This window comes from Cnephaeus nilssonii (assembly GCF_951640355.1).
Source record: "Cnephaeus nilssonii genome assembly, chromosome: 18".
NCBI classification, from domain to species: domain Eukaryota; kingdom Metazoa; phylum Chordata; class Mammalia; order Chiroptera; family Vespertilionidae; genus Cnephaeus; species Cnephaeus nilssonii.
Genome location: NC_137089.1, coordinates 4,771,562 through 4,797,773, shown reverse-complemented (window position 1 = coordinate 4,797,773; position 26,212 = coordinate 4,771,562). Strand labels below are relative to the sequence as shown.

The window sequence follows — 26,212 nt, the reverse complement described above, 5'->3', positions numbered from 1 at the left end:
TGAATTTCTAAAATGGCCCAAGGACAGATGCTCGGGGTAATTCTTGCATACCGCCCAGCACGGCCCTTTTGATGATTCTACCCAATGCCCCTGAATGACAAGGTTTTTCAGTCTGGCTGGCAGGGAAAAAAAACAACACTAAAAACCCTTCTAGCACTGTGTGAGCTCCAGGCACGGATCCTTCCAGACGGCTCTTCCCCAAGCACCAGCTGGTTCCCTCACCTGCGCTAATGGAACCCTTTGTGGATCTCTGGGTTCCTCTGTGCAGCTCTCTTCCCTCTGTTCTGCAAACTCTAGCCCCTTGGCCTCCCCAGACTCCCAGCTCTGTCTTCCCAAATCAGGCTCCACCTGGGTTTCCCCAGCCTGAGCCACAGCCTGAAAGCTGGCCTACAGCACCCACACAGCTCAGGAACCACAGGGCTCACTCCATGGGCTTCCGGCTTTTCTGGGGTCACTGTCTGATGCCCAGTTAGTTTGCTTTAGTAGTTTCAGGTGCGAAGGTAAAAAATCTCTGCTACTTCATTGGGATATACCTTCCCCCCTTCTACTTTATGCATTTTATTTTTTAAAATTTATCTTTATTGTTGAAAGTAATACAGATGTACCCTTCCTCCCCACATTGTCCCCTTCTAGCCCCCGCCTCCCCCCGCCCCCAACCCGTGCTCCAGGCCTTCACTACACTATTGTCTATGTCCATAGGTTATGCATATATGCATACAAGTTTTTTGGTTGATCTCTTCCCACCCACTCACCCCTTCTTCCCCCTGAGATTCAACAGTCTGTTCCATGCTTCCATGTCTCTATTTTGTTCATTAGTTTATTTTGTTCATTAGATTCCACATATGAGTGAGACCATGTGATACTTATCTTTCTCTGACTGGCTTTTGTGTTTTTTTTTCTGTGTGTGTGTGTTTTGTTTTTTTGTTTTTAAGAAAAATTACTAAGCACACACTGTGGGCTCTGTCCCTTGAGTAATCTTGAATACCTATAAATATTGTCAGTTGTCTTCAAAGCAGTTTATAAATGTGACGGGCTGGGAAGAATGTTCTAGGCAGATAAATACACTGCAGAAAGGATGGAGTGTGAGTTCGAAGATGATGCCAGAGAGCCTGTGAAATGGCAGGAAGAGGTCTGAAGGGGCTGGGTTCTCCAGGGAATGCCTTTTGGCAAAGGGGGGCTTGAAGGCTGGGTGGGACCCAAAAGCATGGGAAGGAAATGGAAGAAAAGCACCAGGATGCAAAGACACAGCTAATTACACTCCACGGAAATGGGCACAGGGGCCCTTTAAAACGACAGACAGCTCCGAATGCTCCTGCAATATAGTTAGCTGTTTATCCAGATCTGCCGGAGCCTATAATCAAGGGCCTGCATTCTAAGATGGTCTTCCCGTCAAACCGCCTGAGAACTGCCTTCAGGCGCCTGAGATAATGACATGGTGGGTTTGTGCATGTGATTTGCATTCACTTTGCAGACCTGTGTCTCTGCCCTCCCTCCCCCCTCGGCTACTTCTCCACTCAGAGTTGGCACATGGCTTTCTTCGCTGTCATTTCCTGCATCTTCACTCCTTCTTTAGTAATTGGCAAGCTCCAGTTCAGAACGAAATTCTACTTGGCACTATAATTGCAACAACCTCTTTTGTTTATATCACATCATCCAGTTTAATAACACGCCTTTGGACTGAGTATCATTTCTCATGGGATCAGGGGTCAGAGACGAAGATAAGGAAACGGTGCTCAGAGAGATGAAGCCATTTGCTTGGGAACACACTTGTGACGGGTGGGAAGGGGTGTGTAGATGAAGCCTTTTAGAAGGTCTGAATGTCTGGTTCCTTCCTGTTTTCTAGACAAATCCTTAGGTTGGGAACCACAGCCACAAACATCAGGATGGCAAATGGTGGGGCAAATTGGGTCATCATAGTAGTGGGGGATGGACACAGCCCAGCTGCCCACCTTTTTGACCAGTGGGATTCCTGCCCCCGGGAGATAACAGTAGCTGGCATCAGTATATGGTCTCTAAAGTGCCAGGCCGTAAATATTGTTAGCCTGGTGGACCACACCAGCTCTGTTGTGCCTACTCAACTCTGCCATTGTCCTATAGAAGCAGCCATAGGAAATGGGTAAGAAATGGGTGCGGCTGTGCCCAGTAAAATTTTATTTACAAAACAGGTGGCTGGCAGAGTCTGGCCTGTGGGCATAGTTTGCTGACCCTGAGCAAGGTGATTCCTTGGTTGTGGGAGGACAGTATGAAACCCTGATTTGTGTATTTTATCTCACTTTTTAATATTCTTGTTTTTGAGTATGTTTCATAGTGCACATGATATGTCGGCACTGATACAGGTGTGTCACTTGTAGTAAACATGTGTGGGCAGTTCAGGCTCAGAAGCTTGTACTAGAGATGATAAATCAATCACAGCTGACCTTTAATGAGCAGATCCTTTGGGTCAGGTGTTGCTCTAAACTTGTTACATGCATGAATTTACTTAATCCTCACAGCAACCCATGAGGAAGGTACTACTTTCACCCTCCCTTTACAGATAAAGAAACTGAGGCATAGAGATGAAGCTATGTGATCCAAAAGCCTACCCACCAGGACTGCTTGGTCCTGAGTTTGGGAGTTCAGGTTTGGGGCCCAGAGTATATAGTGTTGGTTTAGAACAGGGGTGAGGAACGTCTGGCCCAAGGACTGTATAAGGCCCACAAAATCATTTGGTCTGGCCCTGCCAAGGCATTAGGATTGAGTTCATTAAATGTTTGACCAAATATAGCAAGCTGATTTTTAAGTTCATAATTTTGTATGGCTTGCAAATGATGTTATAATATCCAAATGGCCCTTGACAGAAAAAAGGTCCTCTCCCTCCCTCCCCCATCCCCAGTCTAGAATGACACGGAAGCCCAGATTAAATAGTTCATGAACATCTATCTACTCATGTCAGAAGTCATGTTAGAAACGCAACATTTGCTAGCTCCTCTAGGTAGTCACCATGAGAACGTGCTGTTCCTTAACTCCACAATAGCCACGTGAAGAAGCTATTATTTTTCCCACTGTACAGACAAGGAAGCTGAGGTTCAGAGACAGTGAGAATCGATTCAAGATTCCGCTGCTAGCAAGTGAAGAGGCTCCGCTGGGAGTGAAATCCAGCTTCTGCCTAGCTCTAAATATCCGACTCTGGGCCAACTCACTGCCTCTTGGGTCCCTCCTCAAGTCCTCCAAACCAAGTTCTTGGGGAGTTGGTGTCCCAAGGAGTCCATGACCTCAGAGCTCACTCATTACTTGGTGGAGGGAGTCCCAGAGCACGTGGTCTGTCCTGTGCATCCCTGAGCTTCCTTAACATGAGCCTAGTTCTTCCCTAGGGACTGAGCCTGGCTCAGACGTATGGGCTCAGGATAAGCCAGACATGGTTTGCATTGCAGTAGCGAGTCTTGATAACTGAGATAGGAAAGAAGGATGGAAAGGAGGAGGGACGGAAAGGAGTGAGGAAGAATGGGAGTCAGGCAGGATTGGCCCTGAGCAAGGTGCGTTCTAAGCTATCGTTTCATCTATCTAATAATAGGATAATATGCAAATTGGTCAGGATGCTATCACGTAACAACCAATCAGCAGGCTGCATCCCTGCCCCCTGTGCCGGCCTGGAAACATGAGGCTCATGTCCCTGCCCCTGGCAACGGGCTGGGCTGGGAATGTGAGGCTCGTGTCCCCACCCCCTGTGCCGACCTGGGGACTTGAGGCTTGTGTCCCTGACCCTGGCAACGGGCCCAGGGATGTGAGGCTCACTTCCCTGCCCCCCTGCGCCGGTCCAGGGGGCTGCAAGCCTCCCCTGGCTCCAGCCTACCTTTTTGGGGCAATCCATCTAGGAGCCCCAGATGGGTGGGCGGGGCCTACCTCTTTGGGGCAATGGATCTCGGGGCTCCCGCACTGTGACAGGGCACAGGCCATGCTGGTCTCCCCCCCAACTGCACAAATTTTGTGTACTGGAACACTAGTTATCTATAAAGTGGAGATGGTCACAGCCTCTACCCCAGACATCTTGAGGACTCAATGACGTTCTGCATATCAAGTAGATAGGTGCTCTGCACCTGGGGAGGGGGGCAAGGCTTTCTCTCCTTTTCAGACATTTCTCAAACCCTTTCTGGGGCCTAAGAGACACAGAGAGCCTTTCCTCCGCCCACATGGTGGAGAGAGTCTTAGAGAACAAGAGTCCACTCAGCGTCCTCAGAGTATGGCGCTGGCTGGGGTCTTCTGGGACATCCTAGCTATCCTCCCTCTCGGCCCAGGACTTCTGTCCTAATGTGTAAAGGTCTGGGCTAGGACTAGTGGAGCCTAAGCTTGTCCTTTGCCCGGCCCCGTAGGTTGACCCTGATGCCCAGGACCAGACCAGTGGCTCTGTCATCAAGAGAGGGTCAGACTTATATTGCGATGGTGGGTGTGATGTCGGGACACCTCCTGACCCTGTAGTGCTCCACGCACTGCCTACACCACTTTTATTTAAGGTTAGTTGTGTTCTGATTTTGTGAGTCACTAGCTCCTTTTTCCTCTCTCTTTTCCTTCCTTTCTTCCTTCCTTTTTTCTTCCCCTTCCATTCCTTTCTTTCTTCTTCCTCCCTCCCTTCCTTCCATCCATCTCTCCTTCCTTCCTTCCTTCCTTCCTTCCTTCCTTCCTTCCTTCCTTCCTTCCTTCCTTTTTTCCTTCCTTCCTTCCTTTCTTTCCCCCCTACCTTCTCTGCTCATTTCCTTTCATCTCCCATCCATCCATCATCCATCCATCCATCCATCCATCCATCCATCCATCCATCCATCTTTCCAGCTTTCCTTTTCCAATACAGCAAACACCCTTTGAGCAATAACTCCGTTCTCTGTCTTCTATTGATGATGGGGCACCTCTGCTTTAGGATCTTGACATGAGTCGGTGGAAGTGAATAGGGGAGGAGGAGGCAGAGGGAAAGAGGGAAATGAGTAGAGGGAAAGGTGAAGAGGGAAGACATGGAGGAGGAGGAAGAAGGAAGAGAGACATGGGGAAAGGGCAGCAATGGGAGAGAGGCGGAGGAGGGAGCAGGAAGAGAAAGGGGAGAGCAGAGGAGACAGGAGAGAGGAAAGGCAGAGAAGGGGAAGAAGGACAAAGAAGGAGGAAGAGGCAGAAGAAGGAAACAGGCCTCTGGGTGCCCTCGGAGGCCCTTCCCCACTCCTGCTTGGCTGGAGCTGGTGGCGATGTCTAGGCCCAAGTCTTGCCCAGGGGGCTTGTGAATAAATACCTCTGGGTAGGAGCAGATATCTGTAAACACAGCTGAGGAATTGAAAGTCAGGTTCTTCAAGGGTATCGACTTGTCAAAATCACACCACAGCTGCGGATTAAAAAAAAAAAAAAAGAACAACAACAAAAAAACAAAAAAACACAGGAACAACAAAGTCAGTGTGAGTGCTGGAAAAGGCGTCCTGTGCTATCAGCGCTGGGCTTCAGCCAAAGCGTGGGGCGGACCCGGCGCCGAGGGCTTCACTGTGCCTGGCAGTGCCAGCGGGGTCTCCTCCTTCACTTTAAAGGAAGCACTGGCTCAGAAGGGCATTGGCAACCCAGTGAGGACAGCGGTGAAGACTGCCCTGTGGCCCCATCACGGAGGAGTGTGCCCGTGGGCTCAGAAGAGAGCAGATGGATGGCAGGAGAGGCCTGGGTGTGCTCACAGCCTGCCTCCACCTCAGCAGCTGGGAGATGTTAAGGGACCTGAGGGGCACGTGTTCCATACAGACTCTTAGCACTGGGGTGGTGGGAAATTCTGAGCCCAGACATTTTTCAGGTGATGTTCATGGCGCTCAGAAAAGAACAAGCTACCATTGGCTGAAAACCTCCTCTGTGCCAGACACTTTATACAAAAACTCCCTCACAATCCCCGTGTGATGTTGCTGCTCTTTTTATCCCCGTTTGCAACTGAAGAATAGGAAACTCTGAGAAGTAAAGTAACTTGTCCAGGGTCACCGAGCTGATAAGCGGTGGAGCTTAGATTTGAACGCAGGTCTATCTGACTCCAACGCCTCAGAACCTCCACCCACACTACTGTGGCATGGCTGGCCCCAAGGATAACCCTGACCTTGAGTCCCTGGGCTTATTGCCCAATTCTGCGCCCCAGAGGCATCTGATTTGTCCAGATTAAGGTCCCAGCTACAACTCTGAATGCTGTGATCAATGGTCCTATGCGCGTCCACGTTCAAGTGCCACAATCTCACATCAAATACTCATGTGACGCTGAATTTAATTAGACTGCGATTCCCCTTTCCTTTATCCCATTGAGTCCTTTACTTCAAGGCCGGCCGTAGAGCTTGAGCAGCGTAGACTCTAAGTAAATATTAGGCCAACTTGCACAACACATTCCAGGTCATATAATTCTCTACTCATTTTCCTCTTTCCTCTGTATCCGCCTCCCCTATTCATTTCCACCGGCTCATCTTAAAATCCTAAAGCAGGTGTGTCCTAAAGCAGATGCCCTCCTCAGACCCAAGGGGCATGGTGATGGTTTCAGCCACCAGATGACACCTCCACTAGCCTCTCTCAACATGCCAAGTTCAAGCCCTGGGATCAGACAAACCACTCCTCCGCTCGGTCCCTAAGTCACAGACAACGCAGACTGCTTGAGTTGACACAGACAGTGCTTACAGCTATCATGTTACCATTCTAGAGAGAAAATGAAATCATTAACACATGGCTCACCAAACTAAAAACAATGATAAATATGGCAGTTGGAGATTCATCGGAGTTCGATGTGTCACATCCAATAGGAGCTTTTAGAAAACCACAGGCAAGATGCTTAACCTCCCTGAGGTGCGGTTTCCTCATCCATTAGGTGGGAACGGTAATACCTACCTGTCGCCCACAGCGGATGCTCAATAAACAAACGACAGCTACTCATTCCCATGGCCCCGCTCCCATTCCCAGAGATACAGTTCAGCAGATGAGAATGAGCATGAGTCATGGAGTCAGACAGACCGGGTTAATAACAAGTTATTTCATGTCTCTGAGCCTCAGTTTCCTCAGCCATAAAGTGGGGATAACGAGACTTACCTCACGGGGTTTAGTGAGGATTAAATACGAAAACCGCACTGCGCACGGCTCCTCCTTCAGTGCGTGGCACATAGCAGGTGGCACTTAATACACGGTGACTGACCGACCACTGCCATCGAGTAGCCAGTGACAGGGCAGGACCTGCAGGGAGGCTGGAGCGCCTTTGCAGAGCAAAACTTCTCCCACTGGAACTGCCCAGTGAAATGCTCGGTTCCGGCAGTGGCCGCACCTTTGTGCTCTGTCCCTAGGCTTGGGGCTGGACCAGGCACGCGAAGGGAACTGGTACCGAGGGAGGCAATGCAAGACGCTGCAGCTCCACAAACCCTGCTCCTCCCCCTCTCCCCCCAGAGCATCCCGGACACTGGAGGGTGGGCGGGCCTGGGATGCTTACGATATTGAGGATGGCGCCCAGGAAATTGATCAGGATGGATGCGAAGATGATGACGTTCCGGGCCAAATAGGTCTCGTTGATCCAGCAGCAAGTCTTCCGCAGGACGAGTGGTAAACACTTGTAATCCTCCGCCGTGGTGATGAGGACCAGGGCCGCGTGCAGCATGATTAGGATGGAGAACTGGATGGCCATAGGCATAGCCCTGCAAGGGAAACACAGCTGGGTCACGTGGCTTCCACCTTCTTATTTCCCATTGGCTGGGTGATACTGTCAATCACATCCATGATCGCCCTTCCCCACCCCTTGGTTCCAATAATTCCTCTAAATCTCTACTTGTTTTTAGAAACAGGCTATGGCAGGAAACATTTTATTGTACCCATTATTTTTAAAAAATATATATTTTTATTGATTTCAGAGAGATAGGGAGAGAGAGAAACATCAATGATGAGAGAATCATTGATCAGCTGCCTCCTGCACACCCCACACTGGGGATTGAGCCGGAAACCTGGGCATGTGCCCTGACCAGGAATCCAACCGTGACCTCCTGGTTCATAGGTCAGCGCTCAGCCACTAAGCCATGCCAGTCGGGCTTATTGTATCTGTTCTTAGCGTATTCTTTTGATTGAGGAACTTTGCAATGAACATCAACTATTTGGCTTGATGTCGCACTGCTGCTCAATTTTTGCACTTCCTTTGTTATTCATCTTTCTCACTAGGCCAGCTGCTGCCAAGGCAACATGACACTGGGATCTTATCTCAAAACTCTGGCTGTGGGAGGGACCCACACGCCCTGTCCCCTTCAAGGCGGGTTTTATAAAACGTGTTCCCTCTCCATCTGCTCCGATGCCAAGAACTGAACTTGGCACCTGGTCCAAGTTGCTCAGCTTGGTGAGTGATCACCAAGGTTTGCATGGCATGTGCTATGTGCCATTTAGGACCTGGGTGAGGAGACAGTTGAGACGTGAGTAAGGAGAAGACATCCTTGCCCAAGGCTTCAACATCACTCCCAACTCTACATCCTGAGCTTTAAGCTCTCACCAAAGCTCTTGCCATGGTAGCTCCTGTCTAGTGGGTACCTCTGCTGGGTGTCGGGCTGCTCCTAGTGACTCAATTTATTTAAAACCCCTTCTCTGGAGGTGTCTTTGACTGCTTCCTCTCTGTAGCAAAGGCAATTTAGAAATGTGGTCAAAACAGCAGGGTAGTGGGAGTACAGGGCGTCATGACAACCAGGGGTAAGGCCTTTACAAGGAGGGAGTAGCCAGACCTCAGCTTCCTCTGCCCAGTGAGCATCACAGACGCTGGAAAGTGATTGCTCCCTGTGGGAGGTTTTGTTCATTTCTTCCTTTTTAATACGGCACAGTTTTGCTATTTGGACTACCTTGGCAGGGAATATGCAGGAGTTTTAGATAAGAATGGAAGGTCCGTGCAGCAGTGGCTTCCCAGAGGGCTCCAGGCAGATGGGAAATTTCCCCCCAAACCCGCTGGTAACACGCCATTAGTCCTGGGCCCCAGGGAGGCGGATGAAGGAGAAAGCCGGTGGATGGCTGTCAGGCCGTCCCAGGAGAGGGGGGCCAGTTCCAAGGCTGTTGTGCCTCCTCATGCGAGGCAGCCATGGAGAATACGAACATCTTGTGTTAAGCCAACCGGGCAAAGGTGGTTAGAGAGCTGCCCAGTTCTGTGGCCCCAGCTGCCATCATATGAAGTCTGCATGGCAGGACCTAGAACGGCTGCCCTCGGCTCTGGGGGCTGCCTTTCCTCTCTGTCTCTCTCTCATCTCTCTGCCCCTCCCCTTCCCATCCATGGGCAACAGTCAAGCCCAGTCCTCCGTGCTGAGCGCAGCAGCCTGCCTGCTTTCCCTCAGCGCACTGGGGCTCCCTCTCCTGCGCGGCCTCCAAGCTTCAGCTTTTCTCTGGATTCTTCCCTGAGCCCTGGCATAGGGCTGAGAACATGGACGGTGCTCAATAAAAACCCACTGATGGAGCTTCCAATGGGGAGCGAGGCTGTTCCTCCCCTCGCCAGCCTCCAGGGGAAGAGTTCCCACCCACCCTCCCAGCCCCTCTGTCTACCCCCACTGCTGCCTCCTCGTTCCTCCTGAAAGACAAGGCCGATGTTAAATGTCAGTGTGCATGTGAATTCAGACGCACGTCCCCTCCTCCTCCGAGACCCACTGGGAGGAGGCCACAGCCTTGACCTCCCCTGTGGGAAGAAGTCTGGTCATCTCTCTCTTCGCCATCTCTCCCCAGGCAGGGAGCTCAGGTGGCCCCAGGAAGTCCCGTCCCCTTCATTCGTTGGCTTTGGGGTGGGTGGGCGGTGGTGCCTTGCATTGACCTTTCCCATCATCACAGCAGGGAGACCCCACACTGGAGTTGGAGGGGAGAATGGAGAGGCAAAGATAGAGCTGAGAGATTCAGAGCAAACACCACGTGCTCTCCTCTCCTGATTGTAACCACATTCTGTGCTCCAGTTTTTACCATAGCTCTGCTTAAGCAAAGCCAGCATTGTCTTGGAGCTTTATGAAATGGATGCTTTGTTGCCCACGTAGCTATGGTGCTTTTGTGTATACTTTTGGTGGGGTGTCAGGTTGTACTGGAGGGCTGTGGGGTGTATTTGCCCACAGAACCACCTGAGTGAGTCCCTAACAGAGTTTTAAGTGATCAGCACTTCCTGCTGGGCTTGCTGAAGAAAGGAAAGAGAGGTGCAATGGACTGAATGTGTGTCCCCCCGAAGTTGGTATGTTGAATCCTATAACCCAATGTGATGGTGTTTAAGTTGAGGCCTTTGAGAGGTGATTAGGTCATGAGGGTGGAGCCCTCAGCAATGGGGTTAGTGCCCTTAAAAGGAGAGCTCCTTTGTCTCTTCTGCCACGTGCGTGTGGAAGATGCAGATAGCTTTGTGTGAACCAGGAAGAGAGACCTCATCAGACACTGGATCAGCCAGCACAGCACTTGACCTTGGACTTCCAGCCTCCAGAATAGTGAGAGAGAAATTTCTAGTGTTTATAAGCTGCCAGTCTGTGGCATTTTTAAAAATAACAGCCTGAACCGACTAAGACAGGAGGTGAGAGGCAGGCATATGGTCCTGGGGCAAGAGCTAAGCCTTGGGCAAGATAACTCACTCTTCTGAGTATAAGTTTTCAACGTGCCAAACTGGGTTTTCTTAAGCTCACCTCTTTAAAGGAGGTTCAGGCGCTAAAGTAATCACGCAGTGAAGTGTTTTGCACATGAGAACTCAAAGAAAGGTTATTCTCTTTCTCTGTTCGTGGTGATATTCAGGAAACCAAAGGCGGTTTCAGGATCTATGGGAAGAGGCTTAGTGACAAGACAGGCTTCCTAAGCGAGGCCCTGGCATTGCATGTTAAATGCCTCTGGAGGTCCCTGCCACAGCTCCTCAGCATCCATTCATTCCTGCACAAAAACATGGTTAGCGCCAGGGTGTCATTTTTATCTAATTATAGAGCTCCTCAGGCGCCCAGGGTCCCGAGCTTGCTTTTGCATGGTTGGTGTACGGAAGAGGTGAGGAAACCTTTCATTTCTGAAACTGAGTCTGAAAAGGAGTGACAAGCAGCTCTGTCCAAGTCATTCCTCGACCCCGTGTTCTAATTGCTCTCTGCAGTCTGACTGTAAACAGGCCTGGGTTGGTATCACCATCGGATGTTTGCTGGGGAGGCAGGCATCGGTGGGGATGAGTGAACATCCTCTAGCTGTTGTGGTGCAATGGGAAACAGAGACCCAGATGGTACTGATCCGTGACATTCGTACACCCTTTAGAACCTGCAAAGAGCCTAGGCCAGTGGTCGGCAAACTCATTAGTCTACAGAGCCAAATATCAACAGTACAACCATTGAAATTTCTTTGGAGAGCCACATTTTTTAAACTTAAACTTCTTCTAACGCCACTTCTTCAAAATAGACTCACCCAGGCCGTGGTATTTTGTGAAAGAGCCACACTCAAGGGGCCAAAGAGCCACAGTTTGCGGACCACGGACCTAGGAGGCCAAGGGTGCCCTTGACCCTATTAGCAACCCTGCGAGGAAGGCATTCTTAGCCACTTCAATGGGTGGCCCAGAAGGGGGAATGGAGCCAGAATTGATCCAATGGCTCATTAAGTTCAGACATCAACCCTGGGATGCTGGCACTGTTATTCCCGCTTTATAGATGAGAAAACCGATCGAGCTGTTACACTCCCTTGCCGCCTTCGTGGGTGATGTCACGTAAGAGGGAGGCCTGCTTTGATTTTGGTCCTTGTGTTTGTTAGGATTGGGGGAAGGCCCCTGGCCTTGGCAGAAGGATGAGCTTATAAGCTGAGTAAGACCACAAAGTAGACACTGATATCGCCACACATGCGTCCCGGATCCCGTTATTTTAAATTCTGAGCCCTCGAAAGGATCTGCTGGCTGGCCTGGCGAGGCACCATCGGTTCGCGAAGCGCTTTCCCCTGCCCGCTGTGTCCTTTCGCATTTACCTTGAAGAAGGAAGCAAGCTCTGTATTGCCGTGATAAACAGAAGAACGATGAACGCACACACCAAGTTTGACTTGAACACTTCGTCCCTCATTTGAGAATACTGTGATTAAAAAAGAAGAAGAAATTACTTTCTAGCACAGTTGGGTGTTTGCAAGAGTTCAGCTTTACCAGTGTTTGGAGCTGGGGCGGGGAAACAGCAAGAAGAGGCAAAGCAAATAAAGATTTCTTTTTTTTAAATTAAGAGGAATCCATATCAGAAGAAACCCTTCACTGAGGATTGTCTCCATCCCTCCCACCAGCCTCTCCCTGAGAGCCCAGGAGGAAATAAATTCCCTTCCCAGGCACAGGGCCCGGGAGGGGCTTGGCATGAGTTTATCCCTTTCTTCTCCCACCGAACTAGCATCATTTTAACAAAACAGAAGAGCACACACCCATATATTTGGCAAATCAAATTCACACTGACTTTCTTCATGAGTAAACTTAAGTCCCTTAAGGATCTTGCTCGATTTCTTGTTTGGTTTGGGGACACAGGGGGAATGTTTTACCAGAGAGAGTCTTTCTGCCTCCTTTTTCATAAAACTATTGGAAAATAAATCCGTAGGCTCTTAGAACAAACTAGCTTCAGGACCCCCAGCAAAGACAGCCCATTATTTTTTTCAATCTTTTGCAACTTCTTTATTTTTAAAATTTTTTTTCAATAGTAGCTTTGATAGTTTATTGGTTTGTTTCTAAAAATAACATTTTTTTCTTGATTGCAGAGTAATTATGTAATTAACCAGTGTTGGAAAATATAGAAAAACATATGCACAGAAATACTTATACTTTCAGTACCCCAGAAATAGCACTTTTTAACATTTTGGCTTATAACATTCTTGTCATTTTTTTTTCTCTTGTTAAAAAAAATCGCATTGAGGATCTGTTTTTTTTTAAATTACCTTACATTTAAATGGAAAAAGGGCAACCCTTTCATTTCACGCGAGAGAAACTCAGACTGATGGACCCGTAAGCTGGATGCCCTCTGTGTCTGCTCCAGGCAGCCCCGGGGAACGGCGCCGACTTGATTTTGATTATCCAGAGAACTCGGTAATCTCATTACCCAGCCTTAAAAGCTTCCGGAAGGTCAGCGCTCACTGTGTACTTGCCCGCGTCCTGCCTGGTTTCCAGATTCACCTTGGAGTCATTAAATGGAAGAATAATCCAGTCCACTCAGAGAGAGGAAAGGAGTTTTTAAAACAGAAAAAGACCTTGGAATTAGCCCAAACCGAGCTTCGCCTTTTACCTTCATGCCAGAGAGGTCTAGTAACTCGCCATGGATCACACAGCATACGCATCATGTTTAGCAAGGGCAGCAGAGGGAAGGGGCAGGAAGCTAAGCCTGGCTTTAGAAACTTTGTAACCGCTGATTTGAATTTCACAGAGTTGCTTTATGAAGGAAGCCAGGACATCGAGTTCTCACTGTTGTGAGCTCAGTCTCTGACCTCAGTAGAGAGGTAGCCATCACCTTCTCTTGGTGGTCAGGCCAATGAAACCATACCTCTTGTCGGTACGGTAGTCATAGCCAACAGTCACATGACTTTTGTTCTCTTGCCTGTTTCTTGGTGTGGTCTGGGTTTCAGATCGAACTTGCTGCTCATTGTCACGGCTAAGATTCAGGGAGGGCAGTGGCCTGCAGCTGGTGAGCTCCGTGGAGAAGCACAGAGCTGCTCAGAGGGGGCCGGGCAATGCTTTTTCACTCCCCAGACCTCAGGCCTCTGTCCACATTCGGACAGCCTACTTGGTATCCAGAGGGAACCAGAACATGCTCCGAAGAATCACTCTAAGCCATCGTGACTCCAGGCAACGCCATAGAACATCCATGCTACTAATACTCACAAAGGGGCTTTCAATGAAAGGGGCACAGTCATAGAGACCCACACACACCAGTTTGGAAATAAACGAGTTAGCCACAGAGCAGTTGATTCAAAGGAAGGCACATGTCTGAATTCCTCTTAACAACGAATTGCACAAGATGGGATTATTCTTTGTTGGCTGACTGATTAATTTCAAATTGGTTTGGTTATATAGATTTGATCCTGAAAAATTTAAAACAATACTTTTTAGTGTACTTAATCCCGCTCTTCCTCCTTTTCTTCATCTTCACCATTATCATCATCACCATTGGCATTGTCATTAACTCATCATTACTATCATTGTCACAGCATCTTGGAGTTATAATGGGCCTCCGCCTTCAGGAATCCTTTCCATAACACCCCTGATATGGACTCAAACGCCTACTGATTATCTCCAGGGGACCTGCTCTGCTTTGGTGGAGGAAGTGGGTTTCTCTTCTCTGAGCTGGAGCAGGATGTCCTAGGCCTTGGAACACCCTCAACTTGAACACTCCCATTGCCTGAGAACTCACTCCTTTGCAAAGCATTCTTTCCATTATTGGCCCATTCTCCCCGTGAGAGGTCCTTTCCTATAGATACCATGCCTGAGTCTCTGACGACTTTCAAAATATTAGATGATCATCATGCATCCAATATACAGTTGCATAAGATCTTACATTTTTCATTCTATTCCCATGGCAAACTGGGGAAGACAAAGTGGGAAGACTTACTTTGCCTCCAGATCTTCCCCCATCAGTGTCTCCCTGTGAGCCACCCCCTGGAGGCGGTACCTGAGCCAGCTGTAAATGGGGTTCAGGCCAATTAAAAGGGCATAGCACTTGGCATCAATTACAAGGGCTTCCTTTGAGAGCATAGATTAGAATTTGATTATTATTTTTGAATCTGTAGGGTTTTCAGGAACTGGCCAAAATGTAATATAAAAAGTTTGAGTGATAATGATAGATAATTAGGGAATTTAACCTCTATTCTATTGTTTATTCATGCATTATGCACCCACTGCAAGGTGGCACTATGCTACATGTTTTACATGGATGATCTCATTTAATTATGACAACACTTTGAGGGAGATCCTATTTGTCATATCCCCATTTTGCAGATAATGAAATTGAGGGTTAGGATAATTCAATAACTCAACCAGGACTTTACAGATTATAAGTAGGGAATCCTGAGAGTTTGGCTGCTCCACCTGCTGCTACCTTGCTATTTTCAAGGACAGGCCATTTTCTTCACTGGGCACACAGTAGTGTATCTTGATGTGGTTTATGGAGGTTTCTGACTTGATTTGAGCAGATTGACAACAGGGTTCCCTCCCAAGGAAGTAAGACAGGGGATGTTGGGGATGTTGGCCGTGGATGCTCTTGGAAGGCATCTTCAGAGATGACATCAGAGCCTTGAGCATCTGTGGGTGCATGGATCTGTCACGAGGAAGCCAGGAACACGGATCTGATCACACAGGGAAAAGCCCATCTGGATTCTTTACCCACAGAGGGAGGCCAGGGAAGCCAACCTACAGAGGTGATGGACAGAGTCTCTAGTCTTCTGTGCTTCTGTGTCTAAGACAACCCAGGAAGTCTTCCTAGGTGTGGGGGAGGAAAATCACCCTCCACGCCTAGGTTCTCCCCTTCGACTACGAGATAAAGAGGACTTACAGCTCTACAAGATGTAGGATGCTTCTAGCCAAAGCAGTTCTCTCGTTAACGGTGCCAGCTGCAGCCAGACTTTTGTCCAAGTGTGCCTGTGCGCTTACAGAATTTTATGGGAGTGGATTGTATTTGTTGCCTTGGTCTAACCCTTCTTAATGCCTGTTTCACTCAGTAAAATCTCTCAGAAATGAGCCGTTAGCTCCTGCCTGCACATTTCCAATGATAGGGGAAATCAACCACTCACTTGAGAACCCATTTCATCTTTGGATAAATCTAGTTTGCGAGAGATAATTTCCTAGCATATCTTTCATTAGCATAAATTAATATGTTTGTTAAATTAAAGAAGAATCTCAACAGGGACAATCCGCTCATTTTTCATGAGTGAATGAGGAAAGTTAACCTCGTTCTATTGTGAATTCACGCACTACCGTAGTGCGGCAATGACTAGAGCCTCCTTAAATTAGACCATTTGGGTAAAAGGCATAATTGCAATAAAAGTGCGAGGGACTAATTTCGCATTTTGAAATAGACTGTCTTCCTTAGCTTAGTGTCTAGTGTCTAGCCAGAGTCATTACCAGAGCGGTTCTATGAGTGACAGGTGTGCCTGCGGAAATCTCTCACGGCATACTTCTTTCCGAGTAACCTCGCTTTTGCACAAACGTGGATTTCCTCACGTTTGGTAGACTCACAAAGAAATGCGCTAACATGTGTAAGATGGAGAGCCCCAGAAGTGTGAGGCTGGAAGGATCTCACCCACCCCAGGGATAAAAGAAGACCCTTAATGGCAATATATTTCCTCATGCTGTGCTCTGCCTTGGGGGTGGGGTGGTAGTGTGTGTGTGTGTGTGGGGGAGGGGCTTGGGGGGGTGGAAGGGTGGTTGACTGACTAGGAGAATCCCAAGCAGGACTTTATAAAGCTTCCAACCCACCACTCTTCCAGCTCCCCCTCCCCCAAACCTCCCATCCTTGGCAGGAGGAACTCTTCCTTCCTTGACTGGTCCAGTCCCCAAGCCTGGTGAGGCCATGGGAGTGACAACTAGTCCCGTGTTCCTCAGAAGGCAGGAGGAAGTGACCCGTCCAAGTCCTAACGTGCAGCCCAGGACAGAGAAACGTGGCCAGGGACTCAGGACAACAGAATTCAACACTAAGCTGAATGAAGTCACTCCAAATAAGTGTTTCTATGATATTAAGCTCTCTTAAGGCACTAAAGGTTTGGGGTTGGTTTTAAGTAATAATAATGAATCGTCTTCCTCATCCTAAGCTTCATTCAGAGCCTTGTCCTAGAAGAGAAATAAGGACCAGAGACTGAGAAACATCACCTTCTTCTAAGTGTTCTGGGGTTAAGTTCTTCACTATATAAAGAATACTTGCAAATCAGTAAGACTGAGGTGAGCACAGTGAGAGATGGCAGTTAAGACAGATGTGCAAATCACAAAAGAAGAAATATAAAGATCAAAACATAAAAAAAATACAGTCCAGCCGGTGTGTCTTAGTGGTTGAGTGTCGGTCGACCCATGAACCAGGAGGTCATGGTTTGATTCCTGATTAGGGCACATGTCTAGGATGCGGGCTCGATCCCCAGTAGGGGGTGTACAGAGGCAGTCAATTGATGATTCTTTCTCATCATTGATGCTTCTATCTCCCTTCCTCTCTCTGAAATCAATAAAAAAAAACATATTAAAAAAAACATATACAGAAAGGCATCAACCTCAATAATAATTTTAAAACATGACAGGAAGATGCTGCTTGTCTCTTATCAAGTTGGTGATTTTTAAAAAGAACAGTCACATTTTGGGGGACAATTTCAGAATGCACATAGAGTATTTAAAAATGTGCATTCTCTTGATCTCATTTTTAGGAATTTATCCTAAGAAAATAATTATGCATGGATGTATGATTTCAATATGACAATGGCCATCACCATGTAATTTATAAATTATAATAGTGAAAAATGGAGGGGAAAAAAAGCCCAAAATGTTTAAAACATGGAATGGGATAGTGTGCAGTTACAAAGTAATTTCTTTGTAACCTAATAATGTGGGGAAAAGCTCAAGCAAAGAATGTTTAACACTATGGTATAAAGCATATGTATAAAATGGTCCCACTTAGTAAAACCAATAGCAAAGATATGTACACAGAACCACACTCATGAAAGACCAGCATGCCAAGTGCCAGAATGCTAACAGTGCCTAGTTATCCTGGGTTGTAGGATCACAGGATGTCATTTTCATCGTTTTGCCTTATATGTTTGTATAAGCTTTCAGTAATGAAAATGCATTTTTTTTTTACTAACAAATAAGTCATATATAATAAAAGAAAAAGTCCAATATGATCGACAGTATTTGAAAAAACATGTCTGGTTTCCTACATCTCTTTACCATAGATCTAATTTTTGTTTGCCCCTGAGATCTGTAAGGTCCCTTAGGAAATATTCAGCCTGATGCTAAAGGAGGGCAGTGGATCCTTCTGGAAAATCTGGGAGGACTGGATTAGGTCCCCTCCCTCACCCACCCAGAAAGCCCTCGTGTTGTTGCTGGGATGTGAAGATTGTGAGACCCACTAATTCTGATCTGGCTGAGGCCCGAGACCTGGGTCACATGAGTTGCATCCACACTGGGTGATTTGTGAGCCTGCAAGGCGGTGCTGCTATAAGTTCTATTGAGAAAATAGGTGTAAACCAGGTCCGTCTCAGGCAAACCACAACACTTGGTCACTGTGGTCATAGGGAATTCACAGGCTCACAGCCCTGACTGCTGAAGGATGGGGAGCTCAACCCTCCCAGCTCACAGATGCCGGACCCGGGGACAGAGGTGGGGAATGTGCTGCCCAGATGTGGCTAAGCTGCCCGAGTTGTGAGTGCACTTTTCTGAAGCTTAACTGAAAAGATGCCTCTGTGTGTATGTATGTGTGTATATGTGCATGTGTAGATGTATATATGTGTATGTATGCATGCACGTGTATGAGTGTGCATAAGTGTATGTGTGTATATATATATGAATATGTGTATATGTGTATGTGTGTATAGGTGTAGGAATGTGTATTCATAAAGGTTTATGTATGTGTATACATGTGCGCATGTGTATGTATGTATATGTATGCATGTATATGTGTAGCGTGCATGTATGTATGTGTGAGTGTGACTTTGAAATGACATGGCAGAGAATATGTGGAACTTTATACTCTTCTCTCCTGAGGCACTGCTTCTTAGAATCAGATCAAAACTGACCTGTGTGCTTTGGCTTAGAGTTCTCTAAAATAATATGCTGAGACCAGCTACAGGGCGAGGCGTCTCCTCGAATAGTCTCCCTAATGTGAGTCTGCATTCATCCAACAAGTGGTTAAGCAGCACGGTGGTGTGGGGAGGTGGTACACGAAAGGCCTGCTGCACACGCTGCTGCTGGTAGGTGTGCCAGTTGCTATAAGCACATGTGGTCAAGAAAGGTCTGAATGACATCTCACTAATAAAGCTGGAGAGTTTTATTAGTTATATATCCTTTTACTGTTGAGACAATAAAGTTATACAACCTTTAGTTACATACCCTTTTATTGTTGAAACAGTAAAGCCTTTTGTTCCCCACAAACCTCCCCAGGGTGAGGTCATTGCCATTTTATGGTGCAAACTTGCTCCCCAAAAGCAGGATAGGGCAGTGGTTAAAGGTTTTGGTGTCACACATACTGTATATATATATTTCACCAACTCTAAGATACTTAACCCGCCCTCACATTTTAGTGTGTTTGAAATCAGATTGCGTCTTACTGTCATCAGTGGAGTCTTAAAATCTCTGCGTTCTTCCAGGGAGGTCTGCGATTGCTCTTGCTGGTCAGCAGGGGGCAGTGTCAACCAGGGACTGCTTTAAATATACATTCTCTGCCTGAGGTGCTTTTTAAGACCACATTCAGAGTGTGAACTCAGGCAGCAAACCTATGCGGATTGCCTTTTGGACTTGAACTTCTTGGAGAGCTCTTTTCCCCCATCTAACCAATTCTAGGGTATAGGAATATGGGTTTCCCCTCTTTTCTTGTCTGCTGGGTAGGTTTTTTCCTGCCCATCCTTACCCTGGAGGTGTAAGCCCAGTTTACTGTGAGTGCGGGTGGGGGTGGGGGGATAAATCACCCAACTCCCCATGCTGGGCGATTTACCTTTCTTAGTCTGTGCAATAGGTGGGACAGCTCCAAGGTGGTGGTAGCTCAGAGTCCATTAAGTATGGCAGTGGGGTTCTGAGGTCTGTGACCTCTACTTGACCTCTAAGAGGCTCGTTTTCTCTTTTGTAAGTGGGATAGTAATGTTTTTCTGAGGATGCAATAAACCGACATATATAAACATAAGGCGCAGAATCCTGTGCATTTGAAGGGCCTGCTCTGTTTGGTTAAGGCCCTAGGACCCTTTCCTATTTAATCTCGCCCTCCAACCCCTGCTCCAGGCCTCGCACCCCATCCGAGGTTTGAAGAGGAGTGGATGAACATAACACAGGACTGTCTTCTTATACAAGGGCCTGGGAGGGCAAGTCTCCGGGGCTCCAGGGAGAGACAAGACACTGGTTTCGGAGGTCACAGCCCCTGTACTGACAGTTCGAGTTTGGGCATTTCTTGGTCATTTCCCTGTCTCTCTATTTCATCAAGTAGAAAATGAGGCTCATAGTAACATCTACCCCATACTCTTCATTGTTGGTCTATTTGTACAAACAGCTTAGACGAGTATATGGCATTTGGGAAATACCCAATGATGGTTACTTCATATATATCCCCTCTCAGCTGTAATGCAGCCCTAGAGAGGGTCCCCGAGCAAGCGTCAGTGAGGGGTGTCTCTGTGAGATGGGGGGGATGAACATTTTCTGATGTGCCCCATTGCCCTCACCCCAGGGGCCCCGTGCAATGCAGACCACACGCTACATGGCACAAGGCTGGACTGTGGTGGGGCATTCCTGCCTTCTGTTGCTCCTAGAAGAACCCCCCATGTCACAGAAGTCACCCTCAGACACCCCGTGCCTCCCAGGTCCATTCCTGCTCCAGCACTAGGTCCCTGCAGATGCGATGTGGATGCTATTTAATAAAAAGAAAATTAGAAATTCTGTTTGCTGAGGTCAGGTCATTAGTGAATCAAGTACATCTTTAACAAGAATGAAGACAAGGGTTTTGTGCAGCTCTGGACACCAGCGTTTACTGGGCTAATTGAGAAGATTCTCTGCAAGACCACCCTGCTCTTCCTCGCTCCTTCAATGCAGCAACCAGGGAAGAAAATGCATTTAATTTGGACCTTAAGCCCCCAATTATATTACAAATCAGAAAAGTCCGCCTGGCATTTGGCAGAGGGGAGGTAGAGTAAAGCAAAACGTTCCCTCTCCTTTTGTTTTGTCGGTACACAGACACAATACATTTCAAATTGCGAACTGCAGGTGAAGATATTAATTTTGGAGTTTGCAGCCTTAGGTGGTTATCAGACACTCACTGGGAATGGTGCATGGGCACGGCAGTGTGCATTCCTCACACTGAGGAATGCAGAGTCACCCAGGAAGCCGGGCAAACTCGTGAAAGATCGCTCCCTGGAGCTTTGCAGAGGGTCAGATCAAAATCCTGAAATTTGCTTGCAGATTCCCTGCTGTTGTTGCCAGAGGCTCCTGCAGAGACCAGACCTCCTGTGCCCAGTCAAGGCAGGCCTGCCAGCTTCCGCCAGTGCCAGGCGCAGCCCAGTGAAGCAGGGACCGCGCCCACCTCCGCACAGCTGTTGACAGTTTAGAGCTGGGGAGAGAACAGGGCCTCAGAGGCAGTCACCCTCAATGTGGTGATGGCTGCCATTTTCGGACACTTCCCCTACTCAAGGCATTGCTTTGAACCTTCCACACCAACCTGTGGGGGAGGCACGTTCATTATCCCACTGTGCGGCTCCTGCTCAGAGAGGCTACCCCACTTTTCAAAGGCCACACAGCAAAGCAGTAGCAGAGGTGGCATTCAAACCCAGCTCTGAATCCACAGCTCCTCTTCTCTCTATTATGTCTGCATCGGGGACCAGCAGACAGCTGGGAGAATGCGTGTCCCCTGTCATCTAAGGAAGACAGTCATGCTTGCATGAAGTTATTCGGCGCCTTCATGTATTATGTTCCAGTGGTTGCTGCCCATGAGGATTAACCTAAAAGCAGAGGCAAGTGAGTGCCAGTGTCACCTGGGCTAAGGACGTCCAAGTGCAAGGCAGGCCTGGGAGGCTCCCGGGGGTCAGGGCTCCTTGTGCCTCCCCTTATCTTTCCCTTCCTTATCTAAATGGCCTCTCCTTTCATGGCCTTCCGTCTACGCATGGTTTTCAAACAGGAAAAGAAAAGACAGCACCAAACCACACCAGACAGACAAACCACAGACACACCGACCGAGGCCGCAGCCCCCGGCCCTCTCTCTGGCCCCACGAACATGGACGACACTCGACTTCAGAAAAGGAGCCGCTGCGCACACCCAGCTCTACCTTGTGCTCCAGGCTGGAGTCTTTAAACATCAGTGAGAATGGCTTGATATGCTCTCTTCTCAATTTATCGCCACTCCGCAAGTCGATGGTATGTTCTATTCGCTTGTTAATTTCCTCAGGCCCCGACTGGACATGCAAAGCTTGTGCAAGATGGTTTGGAAGTAGATTTATTGAATTTCTTGTTAGGGCAGCCAGAGTCTAGGGGGAAAGCACATGCAAACACCATAAACCTGCTAGTCCCCTTCGGATTAAAGAGAAATGCAGTGTTTTTAAATCAGGTTGCATTGCAAACAGTAATAGCATTCCATGCAGCTGTATTCAGTGAAACCTACAGAAGTTGGTAAGTTAGCATTCGGTTTAGAGAAACACAACCTGGCCGGTTAGTACATCAAGAGGGACGCGCCCCTCTCCTCCAAGTAGGTGCACTGAATTCCTGCGGTTCAGGTACCTGGGAGAGCTGTCGGCTTGGAAATGTTAATCAAGACCATTTCTCTAACCAGGCACATCTCTGGTATGAGAGAAAGAGAATCAGTACCAGTTACAGAAAGTAAAATAAGTCTGAAAAGCCCACAGAAATGATCATCTCCAACCAAGCAGATTCCACATTTTCGTGTGGTCTTTCCCTTAATGGGGGTGGAGAGACGTGGGGACCCATGGCTTGCATTTTTTTTTTTTTTAAGCATTCCTCATGGACAGCCAGCCAGATGTGTCAAGATCTGCACCTTGAACTTGATAATGATTGTTAGATTTTTATGCTGCACAAATGTTTTTCCCCATAGACCGTTATATATCTATATTTCTATATAGATATATGTGTTTAATTTCCTTTAGGCAAAAAAAAAAAATTAAAAATTAAAAAAAAAATGCAAGCATTTGCAGCCTCTCCAGTTCACAGGGTTGAACAGCAGGAGGCGTGAAAGGCACGACCACCCCATTGGCCCCTGGGTATGGCTACGTGGATGCGGAAATAGCATTAGCTTATGAAGACACACCAGGTCTGGCCGGGAGGCCCCTGTCGGTAGGTAATTCAGTGCAGGGGACAAGACCAACTGGCTGGATGGAGCCAAATGCAATGCTCGCTTACAGCTCCAACGTAAGACAGCTTCTTTGACAAAAAGGGGGGAACTGGAGCTGAAGGGCTAGAGGAACAGGGGTGCTCGTCTCTGGCAGAAGATGTGGTGCCTCTGCAGCGTGGGGCAGTGAAAACTCCCTGCCTCGGGCTATACTCACCACTCCTGCTGTTCTCTGCCAGCCTCTCGGCGTGGCCGTGCGCCAGACCACAGGCTAGCCTGAGGTACGGTGACGGGCTCACTGACTGGCAGCCTGTGAGAGCTGACAGCACCTTGGAGGCCCAGACCCTTCCTGTATCCGAGAGACAAGGGTCGCAGCCTCTGACTTGAGCCAGAGTCGGGGACTGTGACCTCAGGGACCTTCTAGCCTGTCCATAGGACCCTTCCTGTGGACTGTCGGACTCTTCATTTTAACCTTCCTAGAGACAGTCAGTGTCTCCTAATGTCCAGGTCTCTAAGGCACTCCGTAGCAGGGCTTCATCACTGGTAGAATTCACTGGAACCCTCTTCTCCTCGAGTGGCACGTGCCAACATGAGAAAGGGAAGTATATGCCCCTCAGGCACTGAGCAGTGAGTTTCAGCTCTGAGTACAGGGAGGCTACCACAGGGGAAAAGATAGTTACATGGAGAGAAGGAAACAGGGACCAGTGTTCCAGAAAATTGAACAGCAGGATCCACGCAGGGCCAGAGGGCTCGGCCCCTGGGATTAGCTGCATTAGAACAGCCTCTCAGAAGGCAAAGGAGATGGACTCTCCATCACGAGGTGCATCTCCCATCGGCTTCTCGGGGGGAAATCCTTTATAAAAGGTGCAAAAAATGACAACTTTTAGTTCTCTGTGTTGAGAGGAGGTGGGAAAGATGCTGCCTTTGGGCATACATTCTGGCTTGAAGATGCCAAGATGCCCTCCCAGCAGGTGGTTGGACCGTGGGTCTAACAGCCAGACATAAATCAGCTAAAGATCTGGGCACGTTCATAGTTAGCCATTTCCATCTCTCTGTGTAATTTTTATTCTCCTGCAGTTGCACTTCTTGGAACTAAACTGAGCTAATTATCCACTCTAGCAGTTCCTCATGCCTCCAGTTGCTCTTGGACCTTGGAGTTTCACAGGGAAGGGGAATTTCAAAAATCCTTTCTGGGACTTATTTATATCAACGGTCACAGCTACAGTGCTCTCGCATGACTCCCATGTCATAAAAGAAAGGTACATTTTTTCCCCACAAGAATATTGTAATCTCAGAACAAAAGATGTGTCCTTGGCATTGAATGCATTTAATTGAACGAATAACTCATTTAATGAGCTTTGTCCTCATTTTTCTCCTCTTGATGGGCACTGCTGAAATGTCGTCAGGGATGGACATTGGTCTCTAGGGGGCCTTTGGGAAACCAGGAATAAAAGTTGCTTCCTGGGTGCCTGTGCCATTGACCTCTTTTTTGAAGGCAGAGACCAATAATTCTCCTCCGTTCAGAGTCCCCTACCCTCACTGAATTCTATTGTCTGTCTGTGTGGCTCTTTCAAAGGAGAGAAAAACCTTTTTCTTTCATCATCGCCACCAGGTGATAGTTTAGAGCCAGGACGGAGCCCTTGCATCAACATGTCAGTGACGCTGAGGTGGATAATTCTCATGCAAGCAATTATTTTTATTCCTTGCAGTTATGTCACTAGTCTTATATGCACCAAGTGCTCAGTGGTCCCCTTTCTGGTCATTTGCTTTCTCAGTTACATGGGACAATTATGCCTGCTATTTGACCAGCAATCTCTCTGGTATCTCGTACCTTCAGGACCTATGTGTATGCTCAAGGGAAGACCAATCTCAACGCGAGAAGTCAAGCAAATTAGAATCAGGAAGGGTAACCTTAAGCTTTCATTTACCCTCCAATGCACTGCTGCAAAGCATGAATGGCTTTGGAGGTGACCTTGGTTTGAGATTGCCTGTGATCTCCCTCCCCTCCGTTAGTAATGGCCGCTAATGTTTGACCATGTGTTCACCTTAAGTGGAATAATGCTGCTGCCGTTGAAATTCACAGGCTATCTTCACGGTGACTCATTTGTAAGCAGTACTGAGAAAATGTGTAGCATGTCTTATTTGTCTATCTGGAGTTATACTGCAATGAGCTGTTCTTGATAGATTATGGCTTCCTCTTTTTAAGATTTACAATGCCAGTGTGAGCAAGTTGGGATCAAGTTAAAAATTGGCATAAGCTTTCAGATATGATTCCAATCATAAATGGACCTCAAAAAGGTTGAGAGTGTTCATTCACATAAGCAACTTAAAGCAATTGGTCAGATAATCAGAAAAACAAATGGATGAAATGGAAGGAAATGGGAAATGCGTGTTTCAGTGTGTAATTGACGTATATATTACATTTATATACAATAATAGACATGTACATTTACTTCTTTACTTTAGCTGGTGCTTTCAGATAGTTGGGAGGTCCAATTAGTCAACATTGGGATATATCACAGTTTGTAACTGAGCAGGCCTCTCCTATGAGTCTCTTCAGAGAAAGACATGGCAGCCTGAGACTGGTCCTCACGGAGATCCATGCCCTCCTCAGGCATTTCTGGAATTTTTTCTTCACTCACAGGTGCTCAAGACAGGACCAGAGTCCCTTCCAAAGCCAAGTTCTGAACATAGATAGGGTCTTGCCTGAGAGTCTGGGGTTCTCATGAAAATTATCATCAGAGGTTCTAGGTAGGAGATCCTTTTATATACTTCATTGGAATGGGATGGGGGAGTCATGAGCCGTCTTAAAGCTCATCATTTGGTTTATGACCAGAAGACTTTTCTTTGGGAATTGTCTTCTACCTAAGTATACAATGAAAACCTACTTTTCCTACAGGTCCTATCACTGTATGGATGGCCAAACCTTTGGTATTCCTTAATCAGCTTGTGTAAGCAAATCAATTCTTCCCAGTAAGATTTCAGGCTGAAGGTGCCCTTTCTAGAAATACAGTCTTGTGAGTCAAAAACACTTTAGCAATTGTAGGTCACATATTCCTGGGAAAGCTCGTTTGACATTTTCCTGTTAGCGATTTCAGGATTCCTTACTCTGATAATGTCCTTCGAGTTCCTCAGAAAGATGCTAATCTCAGTTTAAAATGTGATTGCGCCTGACTCATTATACACCTGGGCCATTTTTAATCAAAAGGAGCTATTAAACTTCTGCAGAATTGGCCCAAACAGAACTCGCACTTCCATTGAGATGTGGCCACTTTCAAGTCACGTGACTTGAGGCAAGCTGCCAATTGAATTTTTAGCTTCCAAAA

The 26,212-nt window shown here is 47.5% G+C and overlaps 1 protein-coding gene across 3 annotated transcripts in view; it reads right to left on the bottom strand.

Annotated features, from left to right (window-relative positions):
• ADCY8 (adenylate cyclase 8) overlaps positions 1-26,212 on the bottom strand; it is a 143,102-nt gene that overhangs the window by 26,744 nt on the left and 90,146 nt on the right. Inside the window, exons 8-11 of one of the 3 annotated variants that reach the window (XM_079796329.1) lie at positions 21,874-22,071; positions 11,893-11,993; positions 7,433-7,634; positions 5,246-5,335 (exon numbers count right to left, since the gene is read on the bottom strand). In XM_079796329.1, the coding sequence (XP_079652455.1) occupies positions 5,246-5,335; positions 7,433-7,634; positions 11,893-11,993; positions 21,874-22,071 (591 nt within the window). The remainder of the gene's footprint in view (positions 1-5,245; positions 5,336-7,432; positions 7,635-11,892; positions 11,994-21,873; positions 22,072-26,212) is intronic. The other 2 variants (XM_079796331.1, XM_079796330.1) reach the window with 2 other exon arrangements.